The following is a 13,506-nucleotide window of genomic DNA, read 5'->3' on the forward strand; positions in this document are numbered from 1 at the left end:
GTCATAAACCTCCTGCAGATGCCAGCTACTGCGGTGGTTGTGTACACACAGGTAGATCAGTGCATCTGCACAAGTATCTTGAAGTATATTTTACATGCAGTAAAATTTACCATTTTTTAGTGCACAGCCATCTGTGTTTTGTTTTGTTTTGTTTTTAAGATTTTATATATTTATTTGACACACACACACACACACACACAGAGAGCGAGAGAGAGAGACATTGAGAGAGGGAACACAAGCAGGGGGAGTGGGAGAGGGAGAAGCAGACTTCCCGCTGAACAGGGAGCCGGATGCTGGACTCAATCCCAGGACCCTGGGATCTTGACCTGAGCTGAAGGCGCACGCTTAACGACTGAGCCACCCAGGCACCCATCCCTCTGCATTTTGATAAATCCATCTATTTGTGTAACCACCGCCCAAAGATCTAGGTATAACACAGTTCATCACTACCAAAACAATTCCCTCCTCTCCCTTCATAGTCCACTTTTTCCTCCCACACAACCACTGGTAACCACGCTGACAGATTTTCTGTATCTACACTTTTGCCTTTTCTAGACCCTCAGCTATATGGACTCCTACAGGATGTTGTGTTTTCAGTTTGTTATCTTACCTAGCATAGTGCATTCGAGGTTTGTGCATGTTGTTGCATGCATCCCTACTTCACTCCTTTTTTCTGCTGATTAGTATTCTATTGAACAGGTGTACCACAATTGGTTTAACTGTTCACCAACTGATGGACATTTGGATTGGTGCCAGTGGCTATTACAAATAAAGCTGCTTTGAACATTTGAGTACAAGTCTTTGTGTGGACATATAGTTTCATTTTCTTGAGTAAATACCTCGGCATGGATTGGTGGGCCATAGAATAGCCAAAGAATGTGGCTAATACTACATTGTCTTGATTATTGTAACTTTATAATAAAGCCTTGAAAGCATGTGGTGTAGATTCTCCAACTTTGTTCTTTCTCACAGTTATGTTGCCCATTATGTGTCCTTCCATTTTCACATAACTTTTAGAGCCACTGTGTCAATTTCTACAAAGGGATTTTCCCTGGAATTGTGTTGAATCTTTAGAATAATTTGATGAATGTGGTAGGCTAAGTAATGGCTGTCAAAGATAACCACTTCCTAATCCACAGACTTTGTGAATGCTACCTTCTGCGGTAAAAAGGTAAATATTAGCTTATGTCATAAAATGTGTGATTAAGTTAAAGATCTTGAGATGGAGACAGTATCTAGGATCATCTAGGTAGGTCCTAAATGCAATCGTAGGTTCCCATATGAGCAGGGGGCAGAAGGATATACTGTTAACACAAGAAGGCAATGTGATGTGAGCATAGAAAAATATTTGAAGATGCTCTACTGCTGGTTTTGATAATGGAGGAAGGGGCCTAAGGAGAACAAGGAATATAGTTACAGAAGCTGAAAAAGGTAAGGAATGAATTCTCCCCCAAGTCTCCAGAGGGGGTGGGCCCTGCTGACACCTTAGTGAAAATAGTGAAATCTATTTTGGACCTCTGGCCTCCAGAATTAGAAGAATAAATGTCTTTTATTTTAAGCCACCAAGTTGGTGGTAATTTGTTACAGCAACCATAGGAAATCAATACAGAGAGTATGTAAATATTAACAATATTGAATTTCCTAATCTATAAACATGGTATATCTCTCCGTTTATTTAGATCTTTAATTTTTCTCAGTACTGTTTGGTAGGTTTCAGTGTACAAGTGTTGCACATATTTTGTTACATTTATTTCAGTATTTCATATTTTGATGCTTGTAAATGGCAGTTTTTTCACAAATTTTTAATTTTGGAATAATTTTAGATTTATAGGAAAGTTTCAGTAAATGTTAGTTTTCTTTAAAAAAAATCTGCGTCCAATTTTTCATTTTCAACTTTTCATTGCTAGCATAAGGAAATACAGTAATTTTTTGTACATATATCTTGTATCCTGCTAACTCACTTATTTCGTTTAGAAGTGGGTTTTTTGGAGTAGATTAGCTAGGGGTTTTTACATAGATAGTCATGTTGTCTGCAAATAATCAGATTTACTCCTTCCTTTCAATTCTTTATTGCTTTCATTTCTTTTTTGGGTGTTATTGTTAGGGCTATGGCCTCTAAAACGATGTTGAATAGATGTTGTTGAAGTGGAGGTACTTGCCTTGTCTCTATAGGGAAAGTGTTTAGTCTTGCACCATTAAACATTATTTTCATAAATACCATTCTATTCCTAGTGTTTTTACAGCTTTTATTAATGGGTAGTGAGTTAAGTTAAATGCTTTTTCTGAAACTGTTGAGATAATCATGGTTTTTTTTTTTTCATTCTGTTATAATAACAGTGTATTACATTATTGGTTTCAAGTGTTAAGCCAAGCTTGCAATCCTGATTAAACTACACTTGGCCATTCTATAATATCCTTTTTATATATTGCTGGGTTTAATTTGATAATTTTTAAAGAGTTTTTGCATCTATGTTCATGAAGAGTATTAGTTTATAGCTTTCTTTCTTGGTCAGATTTTGGTATCAGGGTAGTGCTGGCCTCATAAAATAAATTGGGAAATATCCCCCTCTCACTTTTTTCTATAAGAATTTGTGCAGAGTTGGTACTATTTTTCCATTATTTGAAAGATTTTTTCAGAGCCCGACATTTTCTTCCTGAAAAGGATTTTAACTACAATTTTAATGTATTTAATAGAGATAGGGATGTGAAAGTATTTCTTTTTGTGTAAAATTGGATAATGTCTTTCTTTCAAGAAATTTACTTGCATACAGTTCATAATATTCCCTTCTAAACCCTGTAATGTTTGTAAGATTTGTAGTAATGTTCCTGCTTTCATTTCTGATATTGATGATTTTTGTCTACTATTTTTTTCTGATGGGTCTGGCTATAGTTTTACTACTTTTCTTGGTCTTTTCAAAGAACCAGGTTTTAGGTTCATTTTTTTTTCCTGCACTTGTATTTATATCATTTCCTTTCTTCTCACTTTTTAAAATTTCCTTCTCTTCCTAGTTTCTTTTTTTTTTAAGATTTTATTTATTTATTTATTTATTTATTTGAGAGGGAACCAGAGAGAGCATAAGCAGGGGAAGAGGGAGAGGGAGAAGCAGACTCCCTGCTGAGAAGGGATTCCCAGCATGGGTTTCGATTCCAGGACCCTGGGATCATGACCTGAATGAAAGGCAGACACCCAACCAACTGGGTCACCTAGGCACCCCCTCTTCCTAGTTTCTTAAGGTGCATCTTAGATCATTGACTTTAGATTCTTTTCTAATGAAAGCATTTGATGCTATAAAGTTCCCTTAAGTACTGCTTTAGCTGGAGCTCCATAAATTTTAGTAGGCTGTATTTCCACTTTCATTTAGTCTGGAATTTTTCAAAATCTCCTTGTGTTTTTTTTTTTTTTTCTTCTACGTATGGATTCTTTAGAACAGTATTGTTTAATATGCAGGCATTTTGAGAATTTTTCAGATATCTCTCTGTTGTTGACATTTAGTTTAATTTCATTGTGTATGGAGATTTAATTTCTATGACTTCGATCCTTTTAAATTTGTTGAGTCTTGTTTTATGACCCACATTTCAGTCTGTCTTGATGACCGTCCATATGCATTTGAAAGGAATTTGTATTTTGCTGTTGTAGGAGGAATGCTTTATCAATATCAGTTAGGCTATGCTGGTTGATAGAGTTATTCTTGTGTATCCTGAGTAATTTCTGTGTGTTCTGTCAGTTATTGAGAGGTGTTAATTTTCAATAATGATTGTGGGTTTTTCCATTTTTCCTTAGTATTTTCTACATGTAAAATGAAGTTTTGTTACTAGGTACACAAATATGTAGTTGTTAGACGCTTTTTGACAAATTGACCTCTTCTCATTGTGAACTGCCCCTATTTGTCACTGGTAATATTTCTTGTTCAAAAACACAACTTGTCTTAGTTTGTGGCAGGCAGAGTGGGCCCCCAAAGATATCCAGGTCTTAACCCATGGAACCTCTGACTATTGTATTTCATGGTAGGGGGTACTTTGCAAAAGTGTCTGAGGTTATAGTACTAGTTTCTATTGTTTCCTTGGCAAATTTACCACAGATGTAGTGTTGTAAAATGACACAGAACTTATTATCTCACATTTCTGTGGGTTAGAAGTGTAGGTATACCAGGGCTAAGTTGAATTCTCTGCTTGGAGTCTCACAAGGCCAAAATCAAGGTGTGGGCCAGGCTGCATTCCTTTCTGGGGCTCTGGGGATTAATCTGCTCCAGACTCTTTTGGGTTGTTGTCAGAATTCAGTTCCTTACAGTCGTAGGACTGAGAACCCCATTTTTCTTGCTGGCTGTCGGCAGGAATCATTCTCAACTTCTAGAATCTGCCTGCATTCCTTGGCTCATGGCTTCCTTCCGCCATCTTCAAAGCCAGCAAAAGCAGGTTGAATCCTTCTCATGTTTAGAATTTTTCTGACTTCCCCTTCTGCCTCATCTCTCCTCTTCTGCTAGGTCTCTCTGACTCACTTGTAGGTCTCCTTTTTCTGCTTTTAAGGATTCATATGATTACATTGACACCTGGATAATGTGGGATAATCTCCCTATTTTTTTAAAAAGATTTTATTTATTTTTGAGAGAGAGAGACAGTGAGAAAAAGAGGGAGAGAGCACAAGCAGGGGAAGTGGCAGGCAGAGGGAGAAGGAGAAGCAGACCCCCACCAATCAGGGAGCCCGACGTGGGGCTTGATCCCAGGACCCTGGGATCTTGACCAGAGCCGAAGGCCGATGCTTAACCAACTGAGCTACCCCAACGCACTAATATCCCTATTTTAAGGTGACCTGATTGGTAACCTTAATTCCAACTACAAAGTCCTTTCATATTAGTACCTAGATTAGTGTTTGATTAACCAGGAGACAGGAATTTGGGGGAACATCTTTAGAATTCTGTCTGGCACTGTTATGCACTTGATAGGAATAGTCTCCTAGATTACCCAGGCGGATCCAGTCTGTCACATGAGCTCCCCTGAGCGGAGAGCTTTCACTGGAAGCAGGAGCGATGGGGCAGAAGGAGAAGGCAGAAGAATTCTAAGTGTGAGAAAGATTCCATATGCTGTTACTGGCTCTGAGATGCAAAGGCTTATGTGCAGGGATCAGAGAGGGTCTCTGGGGTCCAAGAGCAGCCGCAAGCTGACAGCGCATGAAGAAACTGAGACCTCAGTCCTACAGCCACAAGAAACCAAATTGCCGGCAACCCGAATGAACTTGGAAGCAGATTCTTCCCGGGATCCCTTGATAAGAGCCCAGCCGACTGACGTCTTGGTTTCAGCCGTATAAGCATCTGAGCAGCCAAACCAACCGAGCTTGTCTGGACTTCTGACATATACAAGTGTGAGATGATAAATCCGTGGTGATTCGTTAGAGCAATAATAGAGGACTAGAACAGTTGTTAATATGCCACTTCAGCTTTCTTTTGGTTAGTGCTTGCTTGGTATAACTTTTTCTCTCCTTTCAGTTTTAATCTGTGATTTTATAGATAGATGAAGTGTGTTTTTTTTTTCTTTTTAAAAGATTTTATTTATTTATTTGACAGCCAGAGATCACAGGTAGGCAGAGAGGCAGGCAGAGAGAGAGAGGAAGGGAAGCAAGGCTCCCTGCGGAGCAGAGAGCCCAATGCAGAACTCGATCCCAGGACCCTGGGATCATGACCCGAGCCAAAGGCAGAGGCTTTAACCCACTGAGCCACCCAGGCACCCCAGGAAGTCCCTTTTATGTGAAATATGAGTGTGTATGTATAATCTGTTCAGTCACAGAAAGTATAATACGGGTACTAAAATGTTACTGTATCTGAACACGGCAGATTAAAAATGCCATACTGGGGCACCTGGGTGGCTCAGTGGGTTAAAGCCTCTGCCTTTGGTTCGGGTCATGATCTCAGAGTCCTGGGATCGAGTCCTGCATTGGACTCTCTGCTCCACAGGGAGCCTGCTTCCTCCTCTCTATCTGCCCCCTATCTCTCTGCCCACTTGTGAGCTCTGTCTGTCAAATAAATAAAATCTTTAAAAAATAAATAAAAATGCTATACCTTTTTAAAAATAAAATCAAATAATTAGCTAGTGACAAAATTTGACAATATTTTAAACATGTCAGCCTTTTTCAGTCTCCATGTTTTAGTACGTCTAGTTTCTTCTGCTTGGAATGCTCCCTCCTCTCACAGTCTTTCTTGGCGAGCAGCTTTCCACATACCCTCAGGAACCAGCTCCAGGGGCATCGCTTAACCTGCTTTTTCGAGTCCCCAGACAGAATCCAGATTTCTTCTTTGGGTTCCCATCACACTCTATCCTTGTTCTGTTCCAGCACATACCATGCTGTATTATAATTCTGTGTTTGTGTGTGGCCTCCCTCCTACCAGGAAGCCTTGGAAAGCAGAGAATTATTTTATTCTCCTTTATGTTTCGCTAATCCCCTAACATAGTATGTCTATGACATAGAACTTTTTAATACGCGATGTTGAATTAGTGACTCTTCACACATGCTCAAAAATACTGCTGTTACGACTCTCCGTTTCAGTATCACATATTTGTAAAAGTGAGTCTTCTTTAATCATTTTACTTTTCTCCTAGTAAATTCCTCATCTACGCCTGTCTCCTGCTGTTCTCTGTGCTTCTGGCCCTTCGTCTGGATGGCATCATTCAGTGGAGTTACTGGGCTGTCTTTGCTCCAATATGGCTGTGGAAGTTGATGGTCATTGTTGGAGCCTCAGTTGGAACTGGAGTCTGGGCACGAAATCCCCAATATCGGTAATACTGCTTTATATAACTCATTGACCTCTACCCCAAGGGAACAATGTCTTGTTTTTTACTTTTGATTAAGTAAGGACGATTTTTTTCTGCCTATCTGTGGTTTTATAGGAACTATAATACAAGCAAACTGGGTTCTGTTCTAAGTTTTTTTTAAAAAATTAGGGGTTTGATATGCATTTTTAAATAAAAACAGTGTCATCTGGGGTGCTTAAGATCCTAGCCAGCCCACAAAAGCCAGTGTAATCTAAAATGCATCCAAAATATCGAACTGTTGCACCATGCTAGGCTAGGAAACATAAAACTATCATGTTTGCAGGAGCAGTCCTATAAAACAGAAGCCTGGCTTTGGTCATCAGGGATCTGTCTGTCTCCTCTTTTGTCCTGGAATTGGGGTTCCCCTTGTCCCAATCTCCTAGTCCTGGGGTTTTAGGACTGTTAGCGGTATGTATGTTGGGGGGTAGCTTGGCCAGGAAACAGTGAGTCAGTGAGCCGGGAAAAGAGGAGGCCCCGATGCTGTGAAGGAGAACAGAGCCTTTGGGGACCGGGCAGAGGGGTAAGTAAGCTTTACCTTCAACACCCCCGTGCTTTTCTTCTCGGCCGTTCAGGTTCCTAGAGTTGGCTCAGCTCTGGAATACAGCCTAGTACTGCTGGAGCCCGAAGACTCTCTGCCCCCTCGCAGAGGTTGGCACTTCGGAAAGGGAAAAGGAAACCTTGAGGGGCTGTCCTCAGCGTTCAGCAGCAAGACAGGGGAGGAGTGGCCGGTGGGCAGGCGGGGCGCGTGCAGCTGCTCACGTGGGAGAAGTGCAGATGTTTCGTCGATCTTGACTAGCTTTAAAAATAAGAGTTAGCCCATGTCACATACATAGCCACATGCGTATCTAAGAACTTTAAAATAGTCCAACAGAGAGCCTTGGCAGATGGGGGACATTTGTGTGGCGCTGTTTTAAAGTCCTTAGACTTCCCTATTTCTTTTTTAAGATTACCTGTGCAGCTGACAGATCTTTTCTTTTTTATAAAATATTTTCAGATATCTAGTATTTTTGACTCAAAGAATGAAAAGTTAAATAACTAAACCGTTTAGGGTCCACTAATTGATATTGAGAACCTATTTGACCTTTGCCACATTGGTTTAAGTTAAGATTTGTTAGAACGAGGAGAGGCGCTGTGAGGCGCTGTGTGTGTAGTTGAATGTAGTGAGTGCGGAGCCGCGGTCATTTGGTTCTCAGTGTTCACGTTCCCCGGTGGGCCGTTGCCATGTCCTGTACGAGTGACCACTACTTTCTTTTTTTCTGTGTCCTAACCTCGGGTGTACATCATAAAATGTACATCGTACATTTATACATCATAAAATGTTTATCTGTATTTTGAATGAAACACTGTAGACCTTCCAAATGCATTTTTAAGCATTTTTCTGATTAACGGCCTAATTTTTCAGTTGTTAATCTGATAAGTTCCTGCATGATACTTAAACAGCTAATTAAACTGATTTTGTTTAAAAACAGTTTTAACTGCTCTTCCTTCTCTTTAATCTGCAGGTGTTAATTCATCTTCATGGAATAGAAAGGAAAATAAAAAGATGTTCATAATTTTATCGGTATTTTTAAATAGCACCTAACAATAGTTACTATATATTTTTGAAATATAACCCACAGCTTATTAAAAAAAAAAGCCAGTTACTTTTATAGTACTGCATGGAATGTGATTTACATGGTTTTTAATTTATTAAGAGATGAGGATCTTGAGACTTAAGGGATATTTGTCTGTTTTTAGTAGTAGAAGCAATCAGCTTGAATCATCTTGGAAGTAGTTGAATTTAAAGTTACAAATAAAAGCATTTTTGTTTACTGTCAGGGAAGGAATAACTCCGGCTGTTACTTCTGAGAATGTCATTATCCAGTTAAAACTTTGGTTTGGCTGTGAAGTTCCTTTACCGTCATGTAGTAATTTGGGGCATTTGAAAGATTGCCTGCTTTCTACCTAACTTCCTTTGCTTTTTGTCAAATTGATAAATATCGCTTATAGTATCAACATTAAGTTGGTCTTTGCCCTGGACAACCTGCCTGTTCTGGAGATTCCGAACTGAGTATTTTTCTTCTTCTTCTGATGTCCCTTTTCAGAGCAGAAGGAGAAACATGTGTGGAGTTTAAAGCCATGTTAATTGCCGTGGGCATCCACTTGCTCCTGTTGATGTTCGAAGTCCTGGTCTGTGACAGGATTGAGAGAGGAAGCCATTTCTGGCTTCTGGTCTTCATGCCGCTGTTCTTCGTCTCCCCGGTGTCCGTTGCAGCTTGTGTCTGGGGCTTTCGACATGACAGGTCACTGGAGGTGAGATTTCATGTATTTAAGAATGTTTTAAAAAGTCAGATCTTTTGGTCTGTTATTGTAATGTAGATTTCTTGTCCTTCGTTAGGAAGAGAGAAGTCATTAACTCTAGATTATGGTGTGTAAGGAAACAAAAGCTGATGGGAATAATCATGGTTCTCTCTTTTGACTCAGAACGCAGGCTTTTCACCCAAGCCCTCGGGCTCCATCCAGCTCTGTGGTTTCCCCTAGCCACCTGTGTGGGTCAGGCTTCTCCTGAGCCAGTGGGAGAGGTGGGGAATGGGAGAAGGGAGGGAGAAAGGAAGAGAAAGAGGGGGAGGGAGAGCACGACTGATTACTTCTATGGAGCTTGGCTCACACACTTGTGGGGCCGACAGGTCTGAAATTCAGGGGGCGGACCAGCCGGCAGGAGTTGGTGCTGCCATCCTGAGACAGTGTCTCCAGGAAACCTCAGGCCCTCGAACTCATTTGATGAAACCACCCAGAGTACCGAGGGTGATCTTTACCGGAAGGCAGTCCTTCTGCTGCAGTACCTAGACTCGGGCCTGATCCGGGAAGCGGTCCTGTGTGGGCCCAGCCAGTGGGTCCCCGCAGAGCCCAGGGACTGGCGCTTCGTCTGCTCTCATTGGCTGCAAGCCCGACGTAGGGCAGACGCTGCTGAATACAGAAGCAGCGCGAGAGCAGCCCTGATATTAGGATCGGAAAGGAGTGCAGGTCACATTGACCGAGCCCTCAAGGTGTGCCGGGCACCCAGCTGGTCCCTTCCCGCACAGCAGGGCCTTCGTAGAGGGGCACCACCACCCCGCGAAGCAGGTGCAGCGGCCGCCCCTGTTTTGTGACGGGCCGTTCGTTCCGGGGCAGGGCTGGGGCTGGACCCCACGTCCGTCAACCTGACTCCAGAGCCTGCCCGCCGAACTGCACGGAAGCTGAGGGCCCAAAGCCCTGTACAGATGGGGCGAGGGGAGACCTGGATGCTGGGGGGGCTTTGTTCTCAGCTGGATGAGTAACAAGCAGAGGAAGGAGAGTGGCTGTGGGGCTGGAAGGCTCCCAGAAAGAGGGTGGGTGAGAGAGCCAGGCTCCGTGGGAACCCATGGGAACAGGACCCTGAGCGCCAGGACGCTTGGTCTTCACTGGGGAGAGGGCACGGGCATGGGGGTAGTGTGGCTGCTCTGCCATCTGAGGGCCCACTCTCGCCTCCCTGCCTTTCCTCCAGCCTTCCACAACCCGGCCACTTGTCTGCAAGGCCCCTCTGGCTGCTTGCCAGTGGGAGGAACGCTATCATGAATGAGTACAGTTAAGAAAAAAGTCTGGAAGATTCCCTGGGTGACAGTCAGGAGAGTGAAGTGGGGAAGCACAGAGACCCTCCTTGGCCCCCGGGGAACTTGGTACCTGTGCAGCCTCTGCCCGGGGCTGCTCCCCGCTGCAGGAAGACCCTCGCCCCTTCCTGTTTCTCGGTGCATTTGCTCCTGGGCTCGTCTGGTAACTTGGGCTCTCTCGTCTGAAAGAGAAAGCTAAATGACAGCAGCAAAAGCTTCTCAGTCCTCTGGCTCTTGTGCCTCTCTTGTCATTTAAGAAAGGCTCCCTCTAGCAGAGCCCATCTGACCTTGGGCTCCCTGATCAGCCTCCCATCCGCCGGACACTGGCCAGACCCAGCAGTCCTTTTTCTCTGGCCACCAGCCATGCTGTGGCTTCTGACACTGCTGGGTCTTTGACTAGGCCGGCACCCTCTGCTTTGGCTCCGTTGTTGCTGCTGAGGATTCTAGGCTTGGGTGTTCAGTCCTCGCTGTGCACATCTGCGAGCCACACGGCGGATGATGATGCTTACTTCCTGTCTCGGCCGCCACTTCCATGCCGTCGTCTCCTGCACGCGGCCGATCGCAGATTTCAGTGTCAGCTCTAGACCCCTTCTCCAGCGCCACCTGAGTCTGTATCTCTGTGCGGGTCAAAGGCACCACGTCCACCCGGTCACCCTCCCTGTTCTCCTTTATGTGCCTGCGGCTCTGCACGGTTTCTCTAGCACCTGTGCCCATGAAGCAAAACCAAGCTTTAAAATCCTTTGCAGAAGCTTACGGTAAACAGGACCACAGCAGTCACACATTCCACATATTCCCTATTTGGCTCAGCATTTCTCAGGGAGGGAGGGACGTGTGCTGTTGGCCTCTCGGACAGGAAACGTTTTGTTCAACAGGACTGTCTCATGCATGGCTGGACGCTTCTGCTGACCTCTGCCGACTCAATGCTGGTGGAGGGGCTCTCCCCACGGGTGTGTGAGAGACCCAGGGCCACTGCTGCACCATTCCTAGCCTCTTCCTGGGGTGGGAGCTATGTCGCCTAGGTCGAAAAGCTCCGAGAGAGCCATCGAAATGTAGTTGGATGGGGACCAAGGAGGAAGTTTCAGGTACATGTGAAAATGTGGAACTTTGTTTCTTAGGATGTTAAAGTGTATGCAAATGCTAGGACTACATTGGGCATGAAACCATCTTTTCTTCATGTGGAGTTACAAAACGTGTTATTCATGTGGCCATGCCGGGTGTTCCTACCCAGAGGAAGCAACGTCGTGTCAGGAGTTGAGCTCCCTCTTGGTGCTTGTGTCCCAGGAGGAAGAGCACCAAGTTTGCTAGGGGGTGGCTGGGGGATGGGCCTGCGCAGAGACATGAAGGAAGAGCCGGTGTCTTTTTTTCCCCCAAAGACTTTTTATTTATTTATTTATTTATTTATTTATTTTGTCAGAGAGAGGGAAAAAGCACAAGCAGGCAGAGTGGCAGGCAGAGGCCGAGGGAGAAGCAGGCTCTCCACTGAGCAGGGAGCCTGATGCGGGACTGGATCCGAGGACCCTGGGATCATGAACCAAGCTGAAGGCAGAGGCTTAAGCCACTGAGCCACCCAGGCGTCCCAAGGGTGACGGTGTCTTAAGAAATGGTGCAGCACCCAACAGGCACACACGTCCTTGGAGGAATTAGGTGTGGTTATTTAGGAATGAAATCAAAATCATACTTTTCTTTTCATTTATGGGTGTTATTTTTTTAGATGGCTACTTAGGGCATAAATACTAAGTTTCAATCTAATTACTTGACCCAGTGGAACTGTTAAGGATTTCGTTCAGCCCAGAGCCCTAGGAAAGACTTGCTCCCTCACAGAAATGCCCTGTGAATGGAGCACTCCAAGGAAGCTCTGAGCCAGACGAGATGGCTTCCTGTGATTTTCAGTTCACAGGCGGTGGCAGCCCAGGGAAGAGCAGCGAGGGCTGCCGCCAGAAGGAAGCCGGCCTGGGGTGTTTGGGAGCAGGGAGCCTTCCGGGTTGGAGGCAGGGAGGCTCGTGGGGGGGGGGGGCGTTGGAGGCGTTGTGTGGGGCGGTGAGGAGAAAGGCCTGACGAGGCAGCTGTCTTTGGGGTGGTAGAGAGGACAGGACGTGGTGGCAGAGCATGCAGGAGTGGGAAGAGGAGTACAGGGTGCTCCTGGCCGTGTGGCTTGGGTCCTGGGCTGCCACGGGGCCTGACAGCCAGGTGGGAGGCTCTGAAGGGACGGGGACAGGGTAAAGGTGCGAGGGGCTGATGGACTCAGTCTGGGACTGGCTCTGGCTGATGCGCGTCTAGGAGAGCTGGGTCTGGGCCACTGCGGGAAAGCTGGGTCGGAGACAGAGACGGCTGAGCAACCCACAGGAGGTCACCCGAGCCGGGGCTGTGGACGCAGGGCGACCAAGTGAAGGCCTGTGTGTTTGCATCCATGTCTCTCTAGTGGGGACAGAAGACCAAGTTGAAGTCTCTGGGGGGCCTCGGGGTTCAAGGAGAGGAGGAGACTGAAGAGGAGCCGCAAGAGCAGCAGGAGGAGGCGAGACCATGCGGGGCTCCTGGCAAGAGATGCTGCGTGGGTGCCCCGTAGGGTGATCTGACACAGGCGGTCTGTGCCGTAGAGGTTACCGTCAACCTTGACAGAGCAGTTGCTAATGGTCGGGGCTGGACGCCGGATTGGGTTGTTGGGAGCTCGGAACGCCAGGGGAGGCCGCAGGGGCTGGTGCATCCACGCTGTGTCATGGAGCTTGATGGAAACAGAGTGCTAGGGCTGGGAGGGGCCGTCGGCTCCAGCGAGGGATGGGCTTGTTTGGTCTTGGGGTTCTTTTGTGTTTAATGGAAATGAGTTGAACTTGTTTCTGTGCTTCTGGGAGGGATCAGTGGAACAGGAGGGGTTAATGATGCAGTAAAGAATCCATAATTGATGTCTTGATGGGACACGGTCCTCGGGTCCTCGAGGAGCCAGAAGGGAAGGCGTGGAGAGCTGAGCCCTGGGTAGGACAAATAAGTGCAGGTACGGAACAGGGGTGGCCGTGGGGAGGGGCAGGAAGGCCGCTGATGGCCGCGGATCGCCTCTACCGGCCAGCCCGGAGACAAGGTTATTGTTCGGGAGAGCACGAGGGGCAGG

General features: G+C 45.4%; 1 protein-coding gene across 2 annotated transcripts in view; it reads left to right on the forward strand.

Moving 5' to 3' along the window:
* Positions 1 to 13,506, forward strand: part of TMEM185A (transmembrane protein 185A) — a 33,606-nt gene that overhangs the window by 13,136 nt on the left and 6,964 nt on the right. For both annotated transcript variants that reach the window (XM_059157314.1, XM_059157313.1), the window contains exons 2-3: positions 6,589 to 6,765; positions 8,886 to 9,093. In XM_059157314.1, coding sequence (XP_059013297.1) covers positions 6,589 to 6,765; positions 8,886 to 9,093 — 385 coding nt within the window. The remainder of the gene's footprint in view (positions 1 to 6,588; positions 6,766 to 8,885; positions 9,094 to 13,506) is intronic.

The sequence above is a fragment of the Mustela lutreola genome, chromosome X (assembly GCF_030435805.1).
Source record: "Mustela lutreola isolate mMusLut2 chromosome X, mMusLut2.pri, whole genome shotgun sequence".
Lineage (NCBI taxonomy): Eukaryota > Metazoa > Chordata > Mammalia > Carnivora > Mustelidae > Mustela > Mustela lutreola.